We start from the raw sequence: 20,007 nt of genomic DNA on the forward strand, positions 1-20,007 counted from the left end.
GAGAACCCTAAAGACTCCACCAAGAAACTATTAGAACTGATAGATGAATTTAGTAAAGTAGCAGGATATAAAATTAATATTCGGAAATCAGTTGCATTTGTATATACCAATGATAAAATAGCAGAAAGAGAAATTAAAAAAACAATTCCATTTACAATTGCTCCAAAGACTATAAAATATCTGGGAATAAATCTAACCAAAGATGTAAAAGATCTGTACTCAGAAAATTATACAACACTGAAGAAAGAAATGAAAGAAGACATAAATAGATGGAAACACATTCCATGTTCATGGATAGGAAGAATTAATATAGTTAAAATGTCCATACTGCCTAAGGCAATATACATATTCAACGCAATTCCTATCAAACTACCAATGACGTTTTTCACAGAAATAGAACATATAATCCTAAAATTTATATGGGACCATAAAAGACCCCGGATAGCCTCAGCAATCTTGAGAAATAAGAACAAAGTGGGATGTATAACGATACCTGATTTCAAACTATACTACAAGGCTACAGTAATCAAAACAGCATGGTACTGGCATAAAAATAGACACATAGATCAATGGAAGAGAATAGAGAGTCCAGACGTAAATCCATGCCTATATGCCCATCTAATCTACGACAATGGAAGCAAGAATGTACGATGGGGTAAAGACAGTCTGTTCGATAAGTGGTGTTGGGAAACCTGGACAGACACATGCAAGAAAATGAAGCTGGACCACCTCCTTACACCATATACAAAAACAAATTCAAAATGGCTTAAAGACTTAAATGTAAGATCTGAAACCATAAAATATCTAGAAGAAAATATAGGAAGAAACTTCATGGACATTACCCGGAGTAAGATTTTCACTTAATAGTTTTAATCAAAAGTAAACTAGTTGAGAAACAAAATATAATCATTTTTTTCCAGTCACTCCTGATAGACAAAATAAGTTAAGAAATGTGAATAAATTGAATAGGCTTATAATAATATTTACTAAATCACTTTATGTAGGATTCAGAAATAATTTTTATTGTAAAAATATTTTAATATAGTTCAGAAGTAACAGTCCTGCTCTTTCTTTATGATCAAGCACCCCAGTTATATCCGTAGGGCAGCTACTAATAACATTTTTCTAAATAGCCTTCTAGAAATGTTCTGTGCCTGTAAAGTATATGTGCATGATGGAATTGTACACACATGTACTCAAGGTCTATATATCCTATTTTTTTAAAAAGACTAATACTTTTATAAGGTATTTTGAATGACTAAATATGTTTTTCAGCACATACATTGAGGAAAAGTAGGCAAATTGATCAACATATTTAAAATATAACTCTCTTCATATTTATTTGAAGTTTTCTAATCTAGTGGCATAGATTACGAATAAAATTTCTTTAGTACAGTTTACTAACAGATTTTAAAATCTTATTTTTATAAAAACAGTAAATTTTAATTTGGAAGATTTTTGCCCTTAATGCATGATTTTAATATTCATCATACTAAAAACAGTGGGTTATCTTCAGGAGTGGTATTAATATAAATATTGTATAGGGGTAGGTACAAGGGAGGAGGGTGTGCATTCTCTTTTTGAGTTTTATAATACCATATTATTTGAGTTTTTTTAAAGCAATGAGCATATTCTACTTTTATTAAAATGATGTTAGAAAGTATTTTTGAAGCATGTAACAACATAAAGATAAATTTTAAAAAAGTCTTCATAACTAAACTCATTTTGTGCTTTTATTAATTTTGATTTTAGGCTTGTGTGGACGTCAGAGCCAGTTCAGTGTTTTGGCAGCAGATGGAATTTACAGATGGCCTCTATGGTCATCCCAAGTTGCCAGAATGGTTATCCACACATCCTTCTCATGGAAACCGAGCGGAGCACTTGGATAGACTCATACCTCAGGTGAGCTGACACAGTATAAAGCAAGGCATTATTTGTACTGTATCATTTATTTTTAATGCTGTTATTTCCTGTGCTTAGAAAAAGAGAATTCTAGCTTGTGCACTATTTTGATTACTGTAATTGTGAATTATCAGTTTTCACAGAATTTGACTGATAAGTAAAATCCTGTCTACAAGTGTTGGGGAACAAATTGCTGTGAGTTGACTTTTTTTGAACCTTTTTAGTATCATACCTTTTAATTTTAACTGATAGGGTGGAAGGCTAAAACTCAAGGCATATTTCTTAACATATCGGACATAATTTAAAAAAAACAACAGTTAATGAGTTGTGCAAAATTTTGGGTGAAATGGGTATTAATTCCCATAGCGATGCTGGAATTTTTCTTAGAAAAAATCCCTTGGTGATAATTTGCTTTCTGGTCATTTATTTATATATAAAGATAGAGTAAAACATGTACTATATGGCTCTTTTTTTGTAGAACTCATTAATGAATTAAGCTAAAGCAGCTTTCTCCCAAGTAGTTTTCACTATCATTTTAAAATCTTTTTGTCTTTTACCATCATTTAAAATGTTTTCTGTGGTATCCACATCAGTACAAACTAGATGTCAGATATATCCAAGCCAGGGTACATGCTCTTTTCTGTTTGCATTAGATTTGCTGGTTGGTTACAAAAGCAAAACGTTCTTTAGTAAAGAATTGATGCTGGGCTATTTGCTAGAGGATAACAACAGGTCCAGGGTATTATAAAAGTTTTCAGTATGACTTCAAATTTAGCTTAATAAATATTGAGTACCTATTATAAGAAAGAAATAATGGTAGATAACGGGATACAAAGAGAAATAAGACATCGTTCTTTATATTTCCAGGATGCTAAGATAAGTACAAAATGATTCTAATACAAGGAGTATGATTTATCATAAGAAAAGTGGAAATGTAGTGATATGCAATTTTTTTTTAAATTTATTTATTGGGGTGACAATTGTTAATGAAATTACATAATTTCAGGTGTACAATTCTGTATTACATCGTCTATAAATCCCATTGTGTGTTCACCACCCAGAGTCAGTTCTCCTTCCATCACCATATATTTGATCCCCCTTACCCTCATCTCCCTCCCCCCACCCCCCTTACCCTTTGGTAACCACTAAACTATTGTCTGTGTCTATGAGTCTTTGTTTCTCATTTGTTTGTCTTGTTTTTGGTTTATAATGGTATGCAATTTGAAAGAACAACCTGCGTCTAGTTTGGGATAAGAAACTACCATGAGATTCATTCCTTCGTTCATGTGATTAGTATTGATATTCACTGATTGTCTACCATTTTGTAGTCTATTGCTGGAGAAAGAGCAAGGAAGGAACAAAGCAGTCTCTGCTTTCCTGGAGCTAACATTCTAGTTAGGTAATGCAAATAATAAACAAACAAACAAATAAACATACATAGAGTAGTATGTCAAGCAATGATAAACACAGTGGGGAAAACTAAAGCTGGTTAAAGGCAGTAGAGAGGGTTGGGCATCACAGAAGGCATACTCATGTATGTTCATTTGTTAAAGAAGGCCTCCCTGAACAGAATCTGGAAAGAAGCAGGGGAGCAAGTCCGGGGGATATCTGGAGGGAGGGTCTTTCAGGCTGAGGAGGCAGCAAGTGCATAGGACCGGAAGTGAGAGTGTTTGGTGTGTTCAAGGAATAGCAAGGAAGACATTGCGGCTGCATGAGTAAAGGAGGGCGAGATGGTTGAGCAGTAGAAGGACCAGACCATGAAGGGTCTTGTAAACCATCGTAAAGACTTGACATTTGTTTCAGCTGTTATGGGAAGCTGGCAGTCGATTTTGAACAGGGGAATGATTTGATCTAACTCTTGAGGACTCATGTTCTATAGTGATCGTGGGGTCTCCTTGTACAATGGACTACAGGGGGACAGAGTGGGATCAGGGAGACTATTTAGGAGGCTCTTGCAGTAATCCTGTTAAGAGATGATAGGTAATTTTACTAACGAGGATCACCCCAATAAATTTAAAACAAATTAAAAATGAGGTTATAGAGGCAGAATAGAGAGAAAGAGTCAGGTTTTGGATATATTTTTAATGGAATGATGATAGGATTTGTTAATAGTTTGGACATACTTTGTACCTTTCATGAGGATTGGGGACACCTAGACATGGGTTCTTAAGAACTGTCCTAAATAGATTTTACTTATACTCTTATTTTGAAGAAAAAATATTTGAGAAGAAAAACTAGTAGTGAAATTTACGTGATGCAATGTGTAGTAATCACCTTAAAAGCTGCAACACAGGACTGGGACAACATGTGTTTCATCGGTAACTGATTTGTACTGAAGATCACTGCCTCTAAGAGCCCTCTTAGTGCTACCCAAGACCCAGGGACCTTATTCCACCCCAGGAAGCTTACTCTATCTCTAAAGCCATAATAACCACATGGTTTTTGTCTTGGAATTCCCTTTTTATTTTTGCTTAGTGAAATTCTAAAAATACGTGGTTTGCTTAAATTGGATAATGAATTGTAGCCAACTTTTATCTGAAGCCTGTGCTAAATTCTGAGTTGTCATTTCATCATCGAAGATAACTAACGATCTTTAGAGAAATAAAAAATGTGCTTTAGGAAAGTCTTTAAAATAATAATGAATTGATTAGTGCGTATTAAGAAAAATGGAGAAACAAATATTTGGGAGCTAATGATGAAGAAAAACATTGGGAGATATTTTTCTTCTAAAAATAATCTATCCTAGTTCAGAAACTTAAATTGAAAACCTTATATAATTTCTTATATTTTCCCCCCAAGTGATTAAATTCAATTTGAAAGTAATAAAACTCTACTACAATATTGGGAATAATTCAGTGGTTGAAGTGAAACTGATAGTGTAAGAGTATATTGTTAATTAGAATACATACTCATAATTCAGAGCATGGAATTCCCAGCTGTTACAGTTCTAATTTCTATAATGAAAGAAAGCGAATCCTCAGGCAGTATATAAAATTATGTGAGTCTATATACTACTAAAGACTACATTTTTTGTTTGATTTTATTTAAGATTTTGTTCTACTTTAGTGAGTATAGTGTTATATTCTACCTAATGCTCCTATTGTTTGACATTTCTGACAATATGCCTGAAGTGATGTACACATCTCAAAGGTAGTAGTTGAGAATATAGGACCAGAGTGCAGAGAAATCTAGGCCTGAGATGAGGATTGCAGAGTCACCCCCAAAAAGATGATAGTTGAAGCAGTGAGAGTGGATGAGTTCACTTAGGAAGTAAGCAGAGAAAAAGATCCTGGGTAACGTTAACAGCATTAGGTGGTTTCCACATTTAATTAGTAGGAGGAAGACAGAGCCTGCAGTAGATCAGATCCATAGGGCGAGAAAAGATCAAGAAAATCAGGAAAGTAAAATTATTTGATTCTGTGAGAACACAATCTTGGTAATTTTGATTTTTTTAAAAATGTAACTTACTGAAGGTTGTATATTTTTATTTCTTATTGGATTCCTTGAAGATTATCACAGAAATGTATTATTTTTTACCATAGCACATCAACATTTACGATGTTATAAAACTATGTACATTTAACAAATATTTATTGATTACCAATTAATGTGCCAGGTTGTAGGTATTGTAGGTGCTGTGAACAAAATAGACAAAAAAGCCTGCCCTTACAAAACCTATTCTGCAGTAAAAAGAGACAGACAGTACATTAGTAATGTATAGAATAAGTCACCAATTTATTATACAGTATTAGTAATAAGTGTTAGGGAAGAAAATAAAGGAGGAAGAACAGTGTATTAGCTTGGGCTGCCATAACAAAATACCATAGACTGGGTGGCTTAAGCAACAATTAATTTCTTTAGAGTTTGGAAGGCTAGAAGTCTAAGATCAAGTTTTCAGTTTACGCAACAGAAATGAATTTGTTCACAGTTCTGAAGGCTAGAAAATCCAATTTTAAGGTTCTGGCCGATTTGATTTCTGGTGAGGTCTCTTTTCCTGGCTTGCAGATGACTGAGTGCCTTCTGGCTGTGTCCTCACATGATGGAGAGCGTGGGCACACTGGTGTCTCTTCCTCCTCTTATGAGGGCAGTGATCCCTTAATGAGGGCCCCACCCTCGTGACCTCATCTAAACCTAATAATCTCCCAAAGGCCCCAATTCCAAATACAGTGGGGGTTAGGCTTTAACATGAATCTGTGGGGGACACAGTTCAGTCCATCGCAAATATGTAATATGTGGGCAGAGATGGTAGAAGAGCTGGAATAGTTGGTTTGAAAAGGGTTTGATCAGAGAAAGTTTCACTGAGAAGATGGTATTTGAACAAAGACTTGAAATAAGTGAAAGAGCCATGGGGCTACCTGCAGGGGGAAGACCCTTCCAGGCAGAGGGAATACTAAGTACAAGGCTTTGAGGAAGGAGTGAGCCTCGTGTATTTGAGGAATAGCAAGGAAACCAGTATGGCTGGAATGGAGTGACCAAGGGCAAGTGGAGGCTGTGGGCCTTGTCACCCCTGTAAAGACTTTGACTCTTGCTTAGAAGGGGACACCAGTGGAGCATTTTCAGCAGAGTGCTAGAGGTGTAACAGGGTCTGAGTTACCAACGAGGTGATCTGCAGCTCCTATAAATTAGTACATTCATATAATTTTGGAGCATTTTAGTGTAGTACATTGTGTAGAAAATAGACTAATTCCTTTTTTGTTTTGTTTTTATATCAAGAAAATGCCCCAAAGTAGAAAAAAATATATCCATGCTGTATTTTTTTTAATGTGAATTCTAAGACAAAGCGTGTGTAAATGCCTAGTTAAATATAATCCTGTGTTCCACTAACATTTTAAAAGGATAAATATAGAGTTGTAGTAAAAATATTTATAGTTAATAGATGATACGTTATAATTTTATTTACTTGAAATAATCAGTTAAATTTAGGAAACACATATTCCTACATATTTTGGTTACCATAACAACTGGGGTGAAAAATTGAAAAACAGATGTTATATCAACCTGTTGACGTTTAGTATGGCAGTTTTACAATTATATTTATACTGTTTGGACTTTAATTTTGTGTATACTATAAGTTGTCCTTGAAAAGAGATAACCTTATTTAATCTTCTTTCTATAAAGATTGTTAAAAAATGTGAATAGACGTGAATAAGGGAAATTGTATGATAACCCACGTGAAAGATTTATTTTACAACTGAAGGCATTTAGATTGAATTTTTTATTTTCTATTTCTCTCATCAACTCTCTCTGTGCCATCTTTTCTTGGAGGGCGTGGGGAAGAGGAGTAGATAGAGAATGATAGAATATATAGGAAAAGCATTTAATTTGGATTTAGGTGTTTGGGGTTATGTTATTATAATCATAATTTTGAAAAGGATTTATTTTTTAATGTTCTTAGAACTTTCAGTGTCAGCTTTATTTGTAAACCGTTTTTTAAATCTTGATGTTCAAATTTATTACACGTAGCTTTTAAATATCAGAATCACTCAGTGGCAGGCTGTAAATGCCATTTTATTCTCACTTATTTTGAATTCTTTAAACTTTCAGGAAGCTGTGGGGTTTGAACTCATGTGTAAATCATTCTTATGCATTTATAATTGGGTAAAGTAGAGACATAAATCATTAATATTATACATTTCGTGAGCTTAACATTGAAATGTAATGTCGTTGTTGGCCAATGTACACAAACATACACTGTTCACCTTACAGAATTTCATTTTGTCTGACATGGAGAGGGTTGAGGAAAAAGCAAATATCATAGCAGCTACTGTAATTGAATTGGTCTCTGAATCATATAAAGCCAGGAAGCCTGACAGTAGTAACATTGTCTAAAACCTTAAAAAAATATTGTGGTACATGTGATGTATATCTACTTGAGACTCAAATGAATGGGCTATTAGAAAAAATTGCTTTTGGGGGAAAAGGGAAAAAAGCAATGATATTTTTGGGAAAAAGTTGTTTAAAAAATGGAAGTGATTTTTTTGTTTTTTTCCCCCTTGAAATGTCTTGGTTTCTATTTTCAAAGGAAGCTTTTAATCTAATCATGAAGCTTCTCTGGCAATTTTATTTTCCTTTATTTTTTCTTTTCTTTTTTAAACTCATTATAGTTTAATTTTTATGAGTAAATAATTGCAGATTTACTTGATATGTAATGCCTAGAAGAATTCTGATGTGTATCAGCAGTTGTTTCAGAAATACTTTAGTTGTTACTGGAAATAAGTATAGCCATTTCTTAATATATCATTCTCATATGTTAGGAGTGGTTGATTATACAATTTTATTTGAAAACTTTCCTTATTATCATTTTAGTGGACAATTGACCTGTGTCAAAGTGGCCTTTTTAATTTTTTATTCTTGTGTATTTAAAAATTTCAGTTATTTATACTTAATTATTTTAGAACACTTCAAAAACTAGTCAGACTTCAATTTCTATTGCAGTTTATGAAAGGAAATGAAATAAATTAGAGGGGAAAAAATTTAAAAGGTAAAAATCATGACACGTACAAATATAAAATGAACCATGTCTGAGATTTTATTTAACTTATTATTAACAAGGAAGCCAGTAATAGTTACAACTAGCCCAAAGAAAAATTTAAGAACCATAGGTATGTAGTAAATTAGGAGAGCTCAAATGAGTTTACAAATAGGTGCAAAACTGATCCATCCATGAGGCAATAATCAGTTGCATTCCACCAGACACATATCCATTTCCAAGGACAAGTATTGTTTACATTGTTGATCAATGCAAAGTTGTAAAATAGCTCTAAGGCCAAGAAAGGCGGAGATAATACCAAGGACGCACTTGACAGGACATCCAGTGATCTTTTTTGTCCATATCAAAGTCTTTCACCGTTTTCTCTGTTTTTATTTTCTATTGTCATCCATTTGCCTTTCAAGTAAGGATATCAAATCATCCTGTCAGACTAATAATATAAACAGAAGTTGTTGTTTTGTTATCTTTAAGCAGCCACAAAGACATTCTTCTTACTGTATTTCTCTTCTTTCTCTTCAAGTAGTAACCTACGATTCTTGTTAATTTCCTCCATTAAATCTGTTTCTAGTGAGTTTTAGGATTGAGGTTATTGCTCCTAAAGTCGTACGCTTTTGAAAAGTATATATTTGCCTTCAGAAATTAAAGGAAAGAGCTGAAAATAGATGGGAGTGTAAAGGGACTGGTTTTATTTTTCAGGCGAAACATTTAAGCCTCTCATGAGCCATTTAGAACTAAAGACATAGATGTAAAATTAAGGATGAAGTCACAGAAATGCAAAAATGACAGAGAAGGGAAGTAAGAAAGGAAAAAGGTGTGTTTTTTTTTAAAGAAAAAATGTAAGGATGAAGTCACAGAAATGCAAAAATGACAAGAGAAGGGAAGTCAGAGAGGAAAAATTGTTGTTTTTTTAAGAGAAAATGTTTTAGTTTTACTTTTTATTATAAAAATTTTAAAGTGCATCTAAAGGTAGAAAACAATTTGAATAATCTACTGAACCCCATTGTTTACTCACGTTCAGTAATGTCAGTGTTTCTGTACACTTGCTTCTTCTATCCCTTCTCTTATTTTTTCCCCAGAAGTATTTTAATGCAAATTAGGAGGGCTTTCCCTCCTAATTACTTAAACATGCATTTTATATGATTAGTTGTCACAGATGTTATATTTAGAATTAGAGTAAATAATACATGTAATCTTTCATTGTATTTAGCCTTTCTTAAACTTTTTTTTATTAAACTTTCTAATACATGCCTATCAATGGAAGTTAAATTTTGGCAAGAATGTTTTGTAAGTAGTGCATCTAAGTTTCCTATTGCTTCACATCAGGGTTCTCTTAATCTGGCTCCTTCACAGTTAGTGATTCCACATTTGATCTGTGGGTTTGGATGGTGGTGGCCTCACCTCCCTTTTGGAAGTGTGATTTTCGCTCTTCTGGCTGGCAAGTGATGATTGAGCACTCTGCAAATATCCAGTTCTTGAGCAGCCTGAGAAGTTCTTTTATTTGAGGAATGATCATCCTCTGTCTCAAAAGGCTAACCTGAATGTGTGTCTTGAGGAGTACATACATCTATGTATATATGTACATACATATATATATGTATGTGTGAAAAAGGAACTCAGACCAGCCAAATCAACTCTAATGTAATAAAAGACGGTGCAGTTACATTTGCCTCCTATTTAAGAGTAGATTTAAGAGGTAGGTAAGAGAGATTTTTAAAAAATCAGAATAATGATGAATGCATAAGAGTTGAAAAGAAAGGAAAGATGATCATCGGTAATTGTGTTTAAGACTTATTTAGTGTTTTGAGTGTCCTTAACTAATAATACCACAAGGGCCCTCATCTAAACTAAATACAACAATAACAACAAAAAAGCAAAGCCTCTGAAATGCCCATTTTCCCCCAGTATGATAAGCTTCAAAGACTAGAAAATTTAAAAAACAAAACCGAATCTCAAATCTCCTGTCTAATTTAAAAATTTTACTCCATTGGAGAGGACAGCCTAAGTGATGAGAAGTACAGAGGTATCGCCTCCTGAAGCTGGCATGATAAGACTGATTTAATTACGTTGAAAGTGACAGAAGAAGAAAGAATGACTTTGTATATATATAAAGTCATTTATATATATATAATATTTATATATATTTATATATTATACTTATATATATGTATATATATGATAAATTCATTTCAGAAAATTGCAAAACTTGTGAATACAGCAGAGAAGCTGTAAAACTTTCAGTGGAGGCCGTGAAAAGCAGAATTGGTGCCACAGAGCAAAGACTCATTGATACTGGAGGAACATAGAACAGCCAAATTAAAACACCCAAAGCTAAGAAACAGAAATGTCTAAAAAACGGAAGAATATTGAAAAGACACAAGGAAATCTAAGCTGCATATAACAGTGGTAAAGACCAGAACATACATTCATGTCTTCATTTCTTTGACTCTGGCTTCTATACCACATTTTTGATATAGGTAATATTTCTCAAGATGGGTTTTTACAAGAATCCCAAAGCATCATGCATGAGAAGCCCTGAAATAATGATACCTGGATATTTAAATTTATCAAATGTTTAACATTCATTGCAAAGATAGGCTCTTAGGAGATGCCATGGTATAAAGAGAGAATTTAAAGACCGGTAAGAGTGAGAATGACTTTGGATTTTACTTTTCAGTCTTTGGAGAAGTGTAAGAGTTTAGGGGGAAAGAAACTAAACAAACAAAAATCAGTGGAACGGATATATTTTGGTATGGTATGTAGGCAAACCAACTTTTCTTTCTTGTAAGATGGAAGATCCCTTAACAAGTGAAACATGTAAAATGGTATGTCAGCGAAGTACTCAGTAGCAGCAGTGCTCTTTCCACAATCCACTGGCAACTGAGAATTAGATAAAATACATAGTTTGTTGATGTATGATTGTGATTGTAGCTCACACCTTATTATTCTTAGAAAACCACAGTTCAAGTAAGGCATTAAAAAATTGAATAACTAGTACAAAAATATTTAACTGACATAACAAACTAACTGCTAGGAAAAAGATGTTTATTTTCTTTTCGAATGCACATACATCTTTCATAAAGATACTGGTCATATAACTTAGACAAAAACATGTATACTTAATATAAAGTGTTACAGTTCAAATTGTCAGGACACAGTACATTAAATCAGTAGAACAAAAATTAAAAGATGGGTAGCCTCATGAAAATTAAAATAAAACTGTGTGCGTAAGGCAAGAGAGAAATCCATAAACAGTAGAGCATGCCTTAAAATCAAGAAATTTCATAATGATGTAGCCATATATTCATGGGTTACTATCAAACCTATATGTAAAGAAAATTATTAGTAACAAAGAAAAAGAGAAGAGACGTGTAATGTGCACAGACAGGGAAAATACAATTAATAAAACCAAGCAGAAAAAAAGCAAAATTACAGTAGTTGATTCTTTGGGAAATTTAATCAAAGTGAAAATCATTGGATCAGTTAGAGAATAAAATGTAAATAGGACCAGGAGAAGAGCTACAACAATTAACATACAGGAAACCCAAAATATTTGGGTGAATGTTATTTTTAATTTGATGATGATGTTAGTAGCCCAGGTCAAAATCAGAAGTAATTAAAGTGTGTGCATGCATGATAGTGTGTGTGTGTGTGTGTGTGTGTGTGTGTGTGTGTGTGAGAGAGAGAGAGAGAGAGAGAGAGAGAGAGAGAGAAATTGCCTAAGTGGATTCAGCTAGAAGTAGAAATTATAACTAGAATGAACCTTCTCAGATTAACGTAAGGTGTTATTAAATCAAATAAATAAAAACACTGTATTTAGAAACACAAAGAATTATAACAAATTAGCAAAGAAAAGTGCACCTAGCACTGATGGGGATTTACTTTGGAGAATTTTTTTCAAAAGTTCAAAGAACAGTTATTTAGTGAATAATTTTAATTCTAGTTTCAAAATATAGAAAGGGACATTGTTAATTACCCGATTCATTTTATAAGCATAAATGATTTTATTTTGACAATTTGGTAAGAGCACCACCTTTAAAAGAATTTATGGATTGAGGTCATTAAGCAGCAAACAATACAATACTATAACAATAACCATTGACTATAAGCAAGTAAATTATCTTCAGATGCATGGGTAACAATAATAATTTTTTTAAAAAAGCCCCTTGTGTTTTAATAAACGCAGAGGAGGACATTTATGACTTATCTTTGATTCTTTTCTTTGCCTCTATACCCTACTCACAAGAAAGCCTTGCCAATGGCCTCCATCAGGCATTAGGCTCCTGCTCCCTTCTCCACACATCACATCAGCACTTCTGCTACCCTACTGAAAGTCACCATCATCCCTCCCCTGGATTCCTATAGTCATCTCCTGTTTTAATCTTCCTGTTCCATTTTTCACTTTTCAATACAGTAGTCAGACAACCTTTTTAATGTCATTTGCCGGTTTAAAACCTTTCACTGGCTTCTCATCTAATATAGAATAAAAACTCAAACTCTTATTCAATCTTTAAATCACATAATTTGGCCACTGCCTACTTCTCCAACTTTTTCACAGGTCATTCCCCCAGGTTTTTTCGATTCCAGCTATTTCACCTCAAGTTTATTTCTTCCTTACAACTGCTCTACTTTTCTGGTTTCTCAGCTGGGATCATTCTTTCCTCAGCTCTTTACACATATATCGCCTCCCTGGGGGAAGGCTGCCCCTGATCCCCCAATCTCAAATAGCGTCTCTTCCATGCAGTTATTATCTAACACAGTTCATTGTTTAATGTCTTCATTGTTTTATTAAAATTATTTTGTTTACTTATTGTCTATCTCCTTCCCTAGAATGTAAGGCCCATATTCGCTGTTGTATCTTTAGTGCATGTGACAGTTTCTGAAATGTGCAGTGAATATTTGTTAAGTGATTGTGTGATGTGTGACAATAGGAAAGATAAGTAATATAATTTTGAGTTAAAAATAGAAAAATTGGGTAATGCAATTGAATAGTAGTTCCACTCCATTATAGAAATTTAGCCTGTAGCAAATTAATAGTTGGTAATGGGAAAGGATATTGTTAGGAAGTAGTGTAAAACTAGTAGTGGTCTTAGGATTCTTGGGTTTTAATGCTGACCCAGCCCAGCCACTCAACTTTGAGAAAGTTACATAGCCTTCAGTTTTCTTCATTTGTAAGACTGAGATAGCAATTTCCCCCTGGGTGTTTTATGTACATACTTGTGTATTTGTGTTGGTAAGGTCCTGCCTCATTCTTTCCTTCCCTCTCTTCCTTATCAGAAAGACACTTTAATGATAAGTAGTATTCTACACCACAGACCAGCATTTCAAAAGTGGTTCATGTGATAACAATACAGTTTAGATAACATTTGTAAAATACCTGCCATAAGTGTAAGGCACATAGAAAGCAAACAGTAAATGTTAATTCCTTTCACTCTAGTTGGAATCTTTAGGCTGGCTAATTCCATATTTCACTTCCGTGGGATTCTTCCTTGGGATTCTTAGAACTGTGTATTCTTGTTATTGGAGTACATCCCTGCTTTCTCTTAGGGTATAAACTCTTAAGAGTGTTTTCCCTGTGATATTTGTCATAATGATTTATTCATAGCTTGTGTTCTATAAATGTTTGTTTAAAATGGAGCATGCATTTAAGTACCTATTATGTGTAGTGCATGAAGTTAAGCACAGAAAGCAAAGGAAATGGAAAGCATATTCTAGCTGTACACTGGGAAAATGTGGCTCACTTTGAAAGACATGAAAGTATATTTAATAAGGTAGATTTGAATTTATAAGAATAAAAGATGTTGGCAACCTGAAATGTAATAAAATAAAGATGGGAAGGAAAGTAAAGAAACAGAAAAAATATTTTACAACATATCTGATAAAATCTTACTATGCAAAAATAGATGAAGATTTGATAGAAATATATTTAATCTGTAATAGGATTCTGTTTAAAGATAGTTGGAGGTGAGAAACAGTTCACACGTGAAGAAATATTAATAGAAAACCTTTATGAAGAATACATAGTTTTTCTAGCAATTAATGTAGCTCAGACCTCTCCAAAGTACATTTATCCAGTAAAATATTTACTCAAGAAACATATAATGTGGTGCAAAAAAACAGTAAGTATGAAAGCATGTAGTACAAAAGCATTAAAAACAAAAACAATAACAAGCAGGTGCTAATCCCCTTTTTTCTAAGCCTTTTTATTTCCACGACAGCTTTATTTTTTTTAAAAAACAGACTTTATTTAAGAGCAATGTTAGTGTCAAAGCAAAATTGAATGAAAGCTACAGAGATTGGCCATAGATCCTTCCCCCGTACCCCCACCCCGCAGTCTCCCCCACTGTGAAAATACTGTACCAGGATGGTGCATCTGTTACAGGAGATGAACCTGCATTGACCCATCATTATCATCAAGGTACATAATTTATATTAGGGTTCACTCTTAGTGTTGTACATTCTGGGGGTTTTGACAAGTGTATAATATTCACCATTAAATTACCATGTAGAGTAGTTTCATTGCCCTAAAAATACTTGATGCTTTGCCTTTTTATCTTTCCCATAAATCCTGGCAGCCACTGATCTTTTTACCGTGTCCATAGTTTTGTTTTTTCCAGAATGCCTTGTAGTTGGAATCATACACTATATAACCTCTTGAGATGTGCTTTTTTTTTAACCACTTAAGTTTCCTCCCTGCCTTTTTGTGGCTTGATAGCTCATTTCTTATTAGCACTGAATGATATTCCATTGTTTGGATGTAACACAGATTATCCATCACCTACTGAAGGACATCGAGGTTGCTTCCAAGTTTTGGCAACTATGAATAAAGCTGCTGTAAACATTCGCTGAGCAGCTTTTGTTCCCTGCCAGTCACTTAATCTCTCTGGGGCCCAATTTCCTCATCTGTAAATTTTAGCTGATGAGTTCTAAGGATTCTGAGGTTTGTTATATAGATAAAAATCATGAAATACTATGTTTTACTAATTATGAATAACTCAGGTATTTCTGTATGCTGATGACATTGGAAGTTAGTAAAGCCTTTCTGACAGAAAGCAGTTTGGTCCTATATAACAGAAATTACAATTTCTTCTTACTCTTTGATCAGCTCATTCTATTTTGGGGGTGTACTTCAGGTACACCCAAATGAGGGTTAAAAATAACATATTTTGTTTAAATAAAGATATTCATAGGGTAATTTATAAAAGCCAATCAAAACTACAGAAACAATTCAGATACCCAATAATGGGGAAATACATAGTAATTTGCAGGAGGGCAGGGATCATGACTGTTTATTCTGCCTGATGTGTCCCCTGGCACCTTACTCAGTGTGGTGTTCTAAATATTTGTTGACTAAAAAGATCAAGTAAGAGAACTTAAGGGAAAGAGAAAGAGCTTTTACCGTATGTAAGCGATGATAGGAGATGGCATTCTGTTCTTCCCTTTGTTCTCTGCTTTGCATCTCTCATTGCTAATCCCAGCTGTGCCTGCTGTTACCTGCTGGACTGCACACTTGCCCTCTTTACTGATACCAGGGAAGGCCTTAGGCATGTGACCTAGGAGCCATGGCAGATCAGCTTCACACTTGGAAAAGAACGTCAGTGTGGTTGTAAAGGGCTTTGCCAGGACAGTCTCAGTCTGTGCCAGATTCCTCAGTGTAAATCTTAATAACATCTCCTTTTACTCTCAAAGGTATCTGGTTCAGACATTAGGTCACCATTTAGCTGAGGGTCTGATTTTCTTTTCACTTTAATAGTGTAGTTGGGAAACATTTTCTTGTTTTCTCAGTTCAGTTTACTTTAAGGAGTATTTATTGAACACGCTCAATAAATATAAAATGTGAAATACAAAGAAAATTCAGACAAGGCCCCTATTTAATACTCTTTTCTCTTTCATTTATTTTGGTAAGTCATAGCCTTATGCAGAATCAGTAGTGCTCCTAGACCCAAGCTCCTACTGGCTTCACCCATTTAGAAGACCCTTTTCTGACTTGCCTCTGGCTACATGCCCCCCTTGCCTATGGAACGCAAGGGAATATACTCATCTAAGAACCTGTGCCCCCACCGTGGTATTCTGGGTGTTTGGGACAATGGAACTCCTTGCCCAAACATTTTTGATCTTGCTTCCAGGGCTTGTGTGGACCTCTTCCCTTGGACACACACACAAGGCCCCTCACATGCCAGGTGAGCCAGGGATGGGTGGAGAAGGGAGTAGACAGCAGGCTCGCGACTGGAGCTGGGGTAGGCTTCTCCCATTCTTAGAAGTTCCAGATTTCAAGAATTCTAATTTTGTACCTGGCCTTCAGAGTCATTTTGAATGTATATTCCTCAAAGTGGGAGAATAGAACATATTTTATGTAGTAGTTCATTAGCTTGACTTACAGCGTTTAGATATTTAAACACATGGTATCTGAGTCTTCATTTGCATTCTTGCCAGGGACCCCACAATTATCTGGCGCAGGCCTACTCAGAGTAAAGCCTAAAATCCTTACATGTCCTAAGAAATCCTACATAATTTGCCCCTGCCCCCTATACCATGCTCTGCTCCGGCTGTCCTAGCTTCCTCACTGTTCCAGAACACTCTAGGCCTACCCCCATCTCAGGTCATCGCATTGCAGCTGCTTCGTATTGGAATGCTCTTCTGGGTACCCACGTGACCTCTTTCTTCATGTCCTGTGGTCTGCTCTCGCTATTCCCCAAAGTCATTCTTTTGTCAGTGAATGACTCGCCTGGTCAGTCTTTCTAAAATTTTACCACTCTCCCAAACACTGACTGTCCCTTCCCTGCTTTATTTACTTCCATTAACACACATCACTATCAAAAAGCTAGAGGTAGTAGTAAAAAACTAAACTACGGTGGTTTTTCCCCCCTAAGTATCTTTCTTTTAAAACCCTTTAGATACTAAGACATTTTTCCTAAAAAACAGTTATTTTAGTTTTTATGTCTTAAAGTCATCCATGTACCTATTTTAAAGAATCTCATGGTTCTCGAAAGCTAGTTACTTAAAACAGTAGTCCTCCTACCCTGCCCTCAACTTCAAGGGAACCATTTCTAACTTTCTTAAATTCTTTTTTTATTTCCCATCAGATCTACGTAACACGCTTACAGTGGTAGCTCCTAACTTTTCTGTTTTAGGCATTGTCTATTTTTACTTTTCCCCATAGAGGATGAGAATTAAACTCTCCCTTATCACTGTCACACCCTGTGCATGCGCACACAGGTATCCAGCTCTCCCCCTTAGCAGTATGGTGAAATTGTGATTTGCATTAGCTCAAGATTCTAAAACTGTAAACACGAGTCACCGCTGAGCCAGGTAGTGTACTGTGAAAGTGTGCTTTTCCTTTCTTCGCAATATTTTATTTTCCTTAGAGTTAAAAATTGGTCATGATTTTGATTTGCTTACTTTTCTAGATTATTAGCATCAATTCTACTACAGATGGCCCCATTTTTATATATCTTTCTTCAGTATGTTTAGACATCCATATTCTATTGTTTTCCTTGAGAAAAAACTCTGCCATAGTCTTCACATCTTTTGTAATCGGAATAGTTGTTCTCAGGGTCAGCTCGAGTTTGACTGAAACCAAAGAGATACCAAATAAGAGGGCTTATTTATCCCCCAAGGGACATTGGGCTATTGTTGCAGACACAGTTGTTTTTTTCAAATTATTATGTGAACAAATCATGAAAATGTAACTATTTACCATGAATTTGTCTATGATTCTCTTTCATGTGTTGTAATTAAAACTTTTATTAAAATAATACAGAATGTATTCTTATATTTTATTGTTTTACATAAAGCATATTAGGAATTACTGGAACAATCTTAATAAATTTATATATATATATATACATATATATGTATATATTCTATATTCTTTTTTATTTTATTTTATTGTACTCTTTTTTGTATTTTATTGTACTCTTTCTTTATAGGCTCTTAAAATTAGAGAGATCTGTAACTGCCCACCACTTTCTGGACCAGACCCCCGAGTACTGTTCAAACTCAGCATGAAGCATTTTCTTGAAGAATCAGAGAAAGAAGACCTAAATATCACTGTCAAGAAACAGAAAGTGGATACTCTTCCCACTCAAAACCAGAAGCAAATACCATTAACATATATAGTTGAGAAAAGAACTGACAGTTGAATTAAAATTTACGAGACACAGGATATATAAAGAATGCAGCAATACTTATCATTTTTGTTAATTTTTTAAAAAACGATATTCAAAATGAAAAAAGTAGATATTCAGGGTTAAATCATGTATATTACAGGTATCACTAAATTATTCTGGGTATTTCTTTTTCATGAAATATTGATGTATTTTAATCTATTTTAAAATATCCTCAAATGGAAATGTCATAGAATAAATTTATATTACACATTTTACTTTGTCTCTTACTTGCTTTTGATTTGGAAAGCAGACCTCTAGTGGGTGAGAAATCAGAATGGGTAGTAGTTGTTATTGAAGAAATGATTCCATCTGAGTCTAAACTGGGTTTCAGGGTCTGGGTGATTATGATAAACTGGGAGATCGATAGCCTTTCACCTTTCTGTTTACAGAAATTGGTCTGCATTGGATGGATCAGGTGGCATGAGGGACCTTGGGATAGAGAATTTCCTGGTCTTTCCTATGGTCAGTGAGGGGAAACGACTATATAGTCAAGCTGAAGAAGCTGTTTTCATAGAGAAGCACAAGTAATGGTGTTTGTGGTCCCAGGGACGAAATGAGAAACAAAATGGGAGAGAGGGTCATTTCCTTGTAGACACAGTATGTTTCTGGCCCTGCAGTCTTAACAGAAAGTCATATCATTTTGGCTCCTTGATGATACTACAATTTAGGAATCTTGGGTTCTCAGAGAAGGCAGCTACCCTGTAGATTGTTGCACCAGGAGAGGCAGGAGAAGATTCTGCCCCTAAGTTGCTCTCCCAGGTAGCAGACGTCAGCAAGGGGCTGGAAGACATAAGACACATCCCTACTGATACCCAGAGATTATTGTAATATATACATGTGGAAATAAATTTTAAAAATGTGTTGTTATTTATGTAATATTATTTCTACTCCCAAACTGGTAAAGTCTGGTGATGTTTAGGCTATATTCCTAAGAGGAATATTTTTCTTGAAACACATTATATTAAATAAACAGTTTCTTAGAGAATTAAAGGAGAAAGAAACTTACCTTTTATTGAGTATCTACTATGAGTTGAGCCCATTTATTCCACAACCCTATAAAATAGGCTTTATTAGTCTCATTTTACAATGAGAAACAGGCTTGGAGAGGTTAAACAATATACCCAATGTCTCTCAGCTAGAAAGAGCAAAGTTAGATCTCTGACTACAAATCCGTCCATTTCCACAATTCTCACATATCTAAAAACTAAGCTAAGAAGACAAGAAACAAACTCTATTGTCAGTTGTTTGTTAGTTTCCTCATGTATGGCTTCAGTACACGTAAAAATCTCATAAAATTCGAGGTCCCTTATACCTCTGATTTTATATATTTGCAGGATAATTTTCCATATCCTCTTTTCAGACTCTATCAAAATTTACATGAAAAGCCTGGGGATGAGGCAGGAAAGGAGAGTAGAACCTCTCCCCCTGCCTGTGAAAGCCAGTGACTTC

At 34.6% G+C, this 20,007-nt stretch overlaps 1 protein-coding gene across 15 annotated transcripts in view; it reads left to right on the plus strand.

Moving 5' to 3' along the window:
- Window positions 1-19,545, plus strand: part of OMA1 (OMA1 zinc metallopeptidase) — a 55,546-nt gene extending 36,001 nt beyond the window's left edge. For 11 of the 15 annotated variants that reach the window (XM_081055264.1, XM_081055261.1, XM_081055265.1 and 8 more), the window contains 2 exons: window positions 1,753-1,902; window positions 18,319-19,545. In XM_081055264.1, the coding sequence (XP_080911390.1) occupies window positions 1,753-1,902; window positions 18,319-18,531 (363 nt within the window). In that variant the 3' untranslated portion in view covers window positions 18,532-19,545. The remainder of the gene's footprint in view (window positions 1-1,752; window positions 1,903-18,318) is intronic. The other 4 variants (XR_013993725.1, XR_013993726.1, XR_013993727.1 and 1 more) reach the window with 1 other exon arrangement.
- The last annotated feature ends 462 nt before the right edge of the window (window positions 19,546-20,007 follow it).

The sequence above is a fragment of the Rhinolophus hipposideros genome (assembly GCF_964194185.1).
Source record: "Rhinolophus hipposideros genome assembly, chromosome: 8".
NCBI classification, from domain to species: Eukaryota; Metazoa; Chordata; class Mammalia; order Chiroptera; family Rhinolophidae; genus Rhinolophus; species Rhinolophus hipposideros.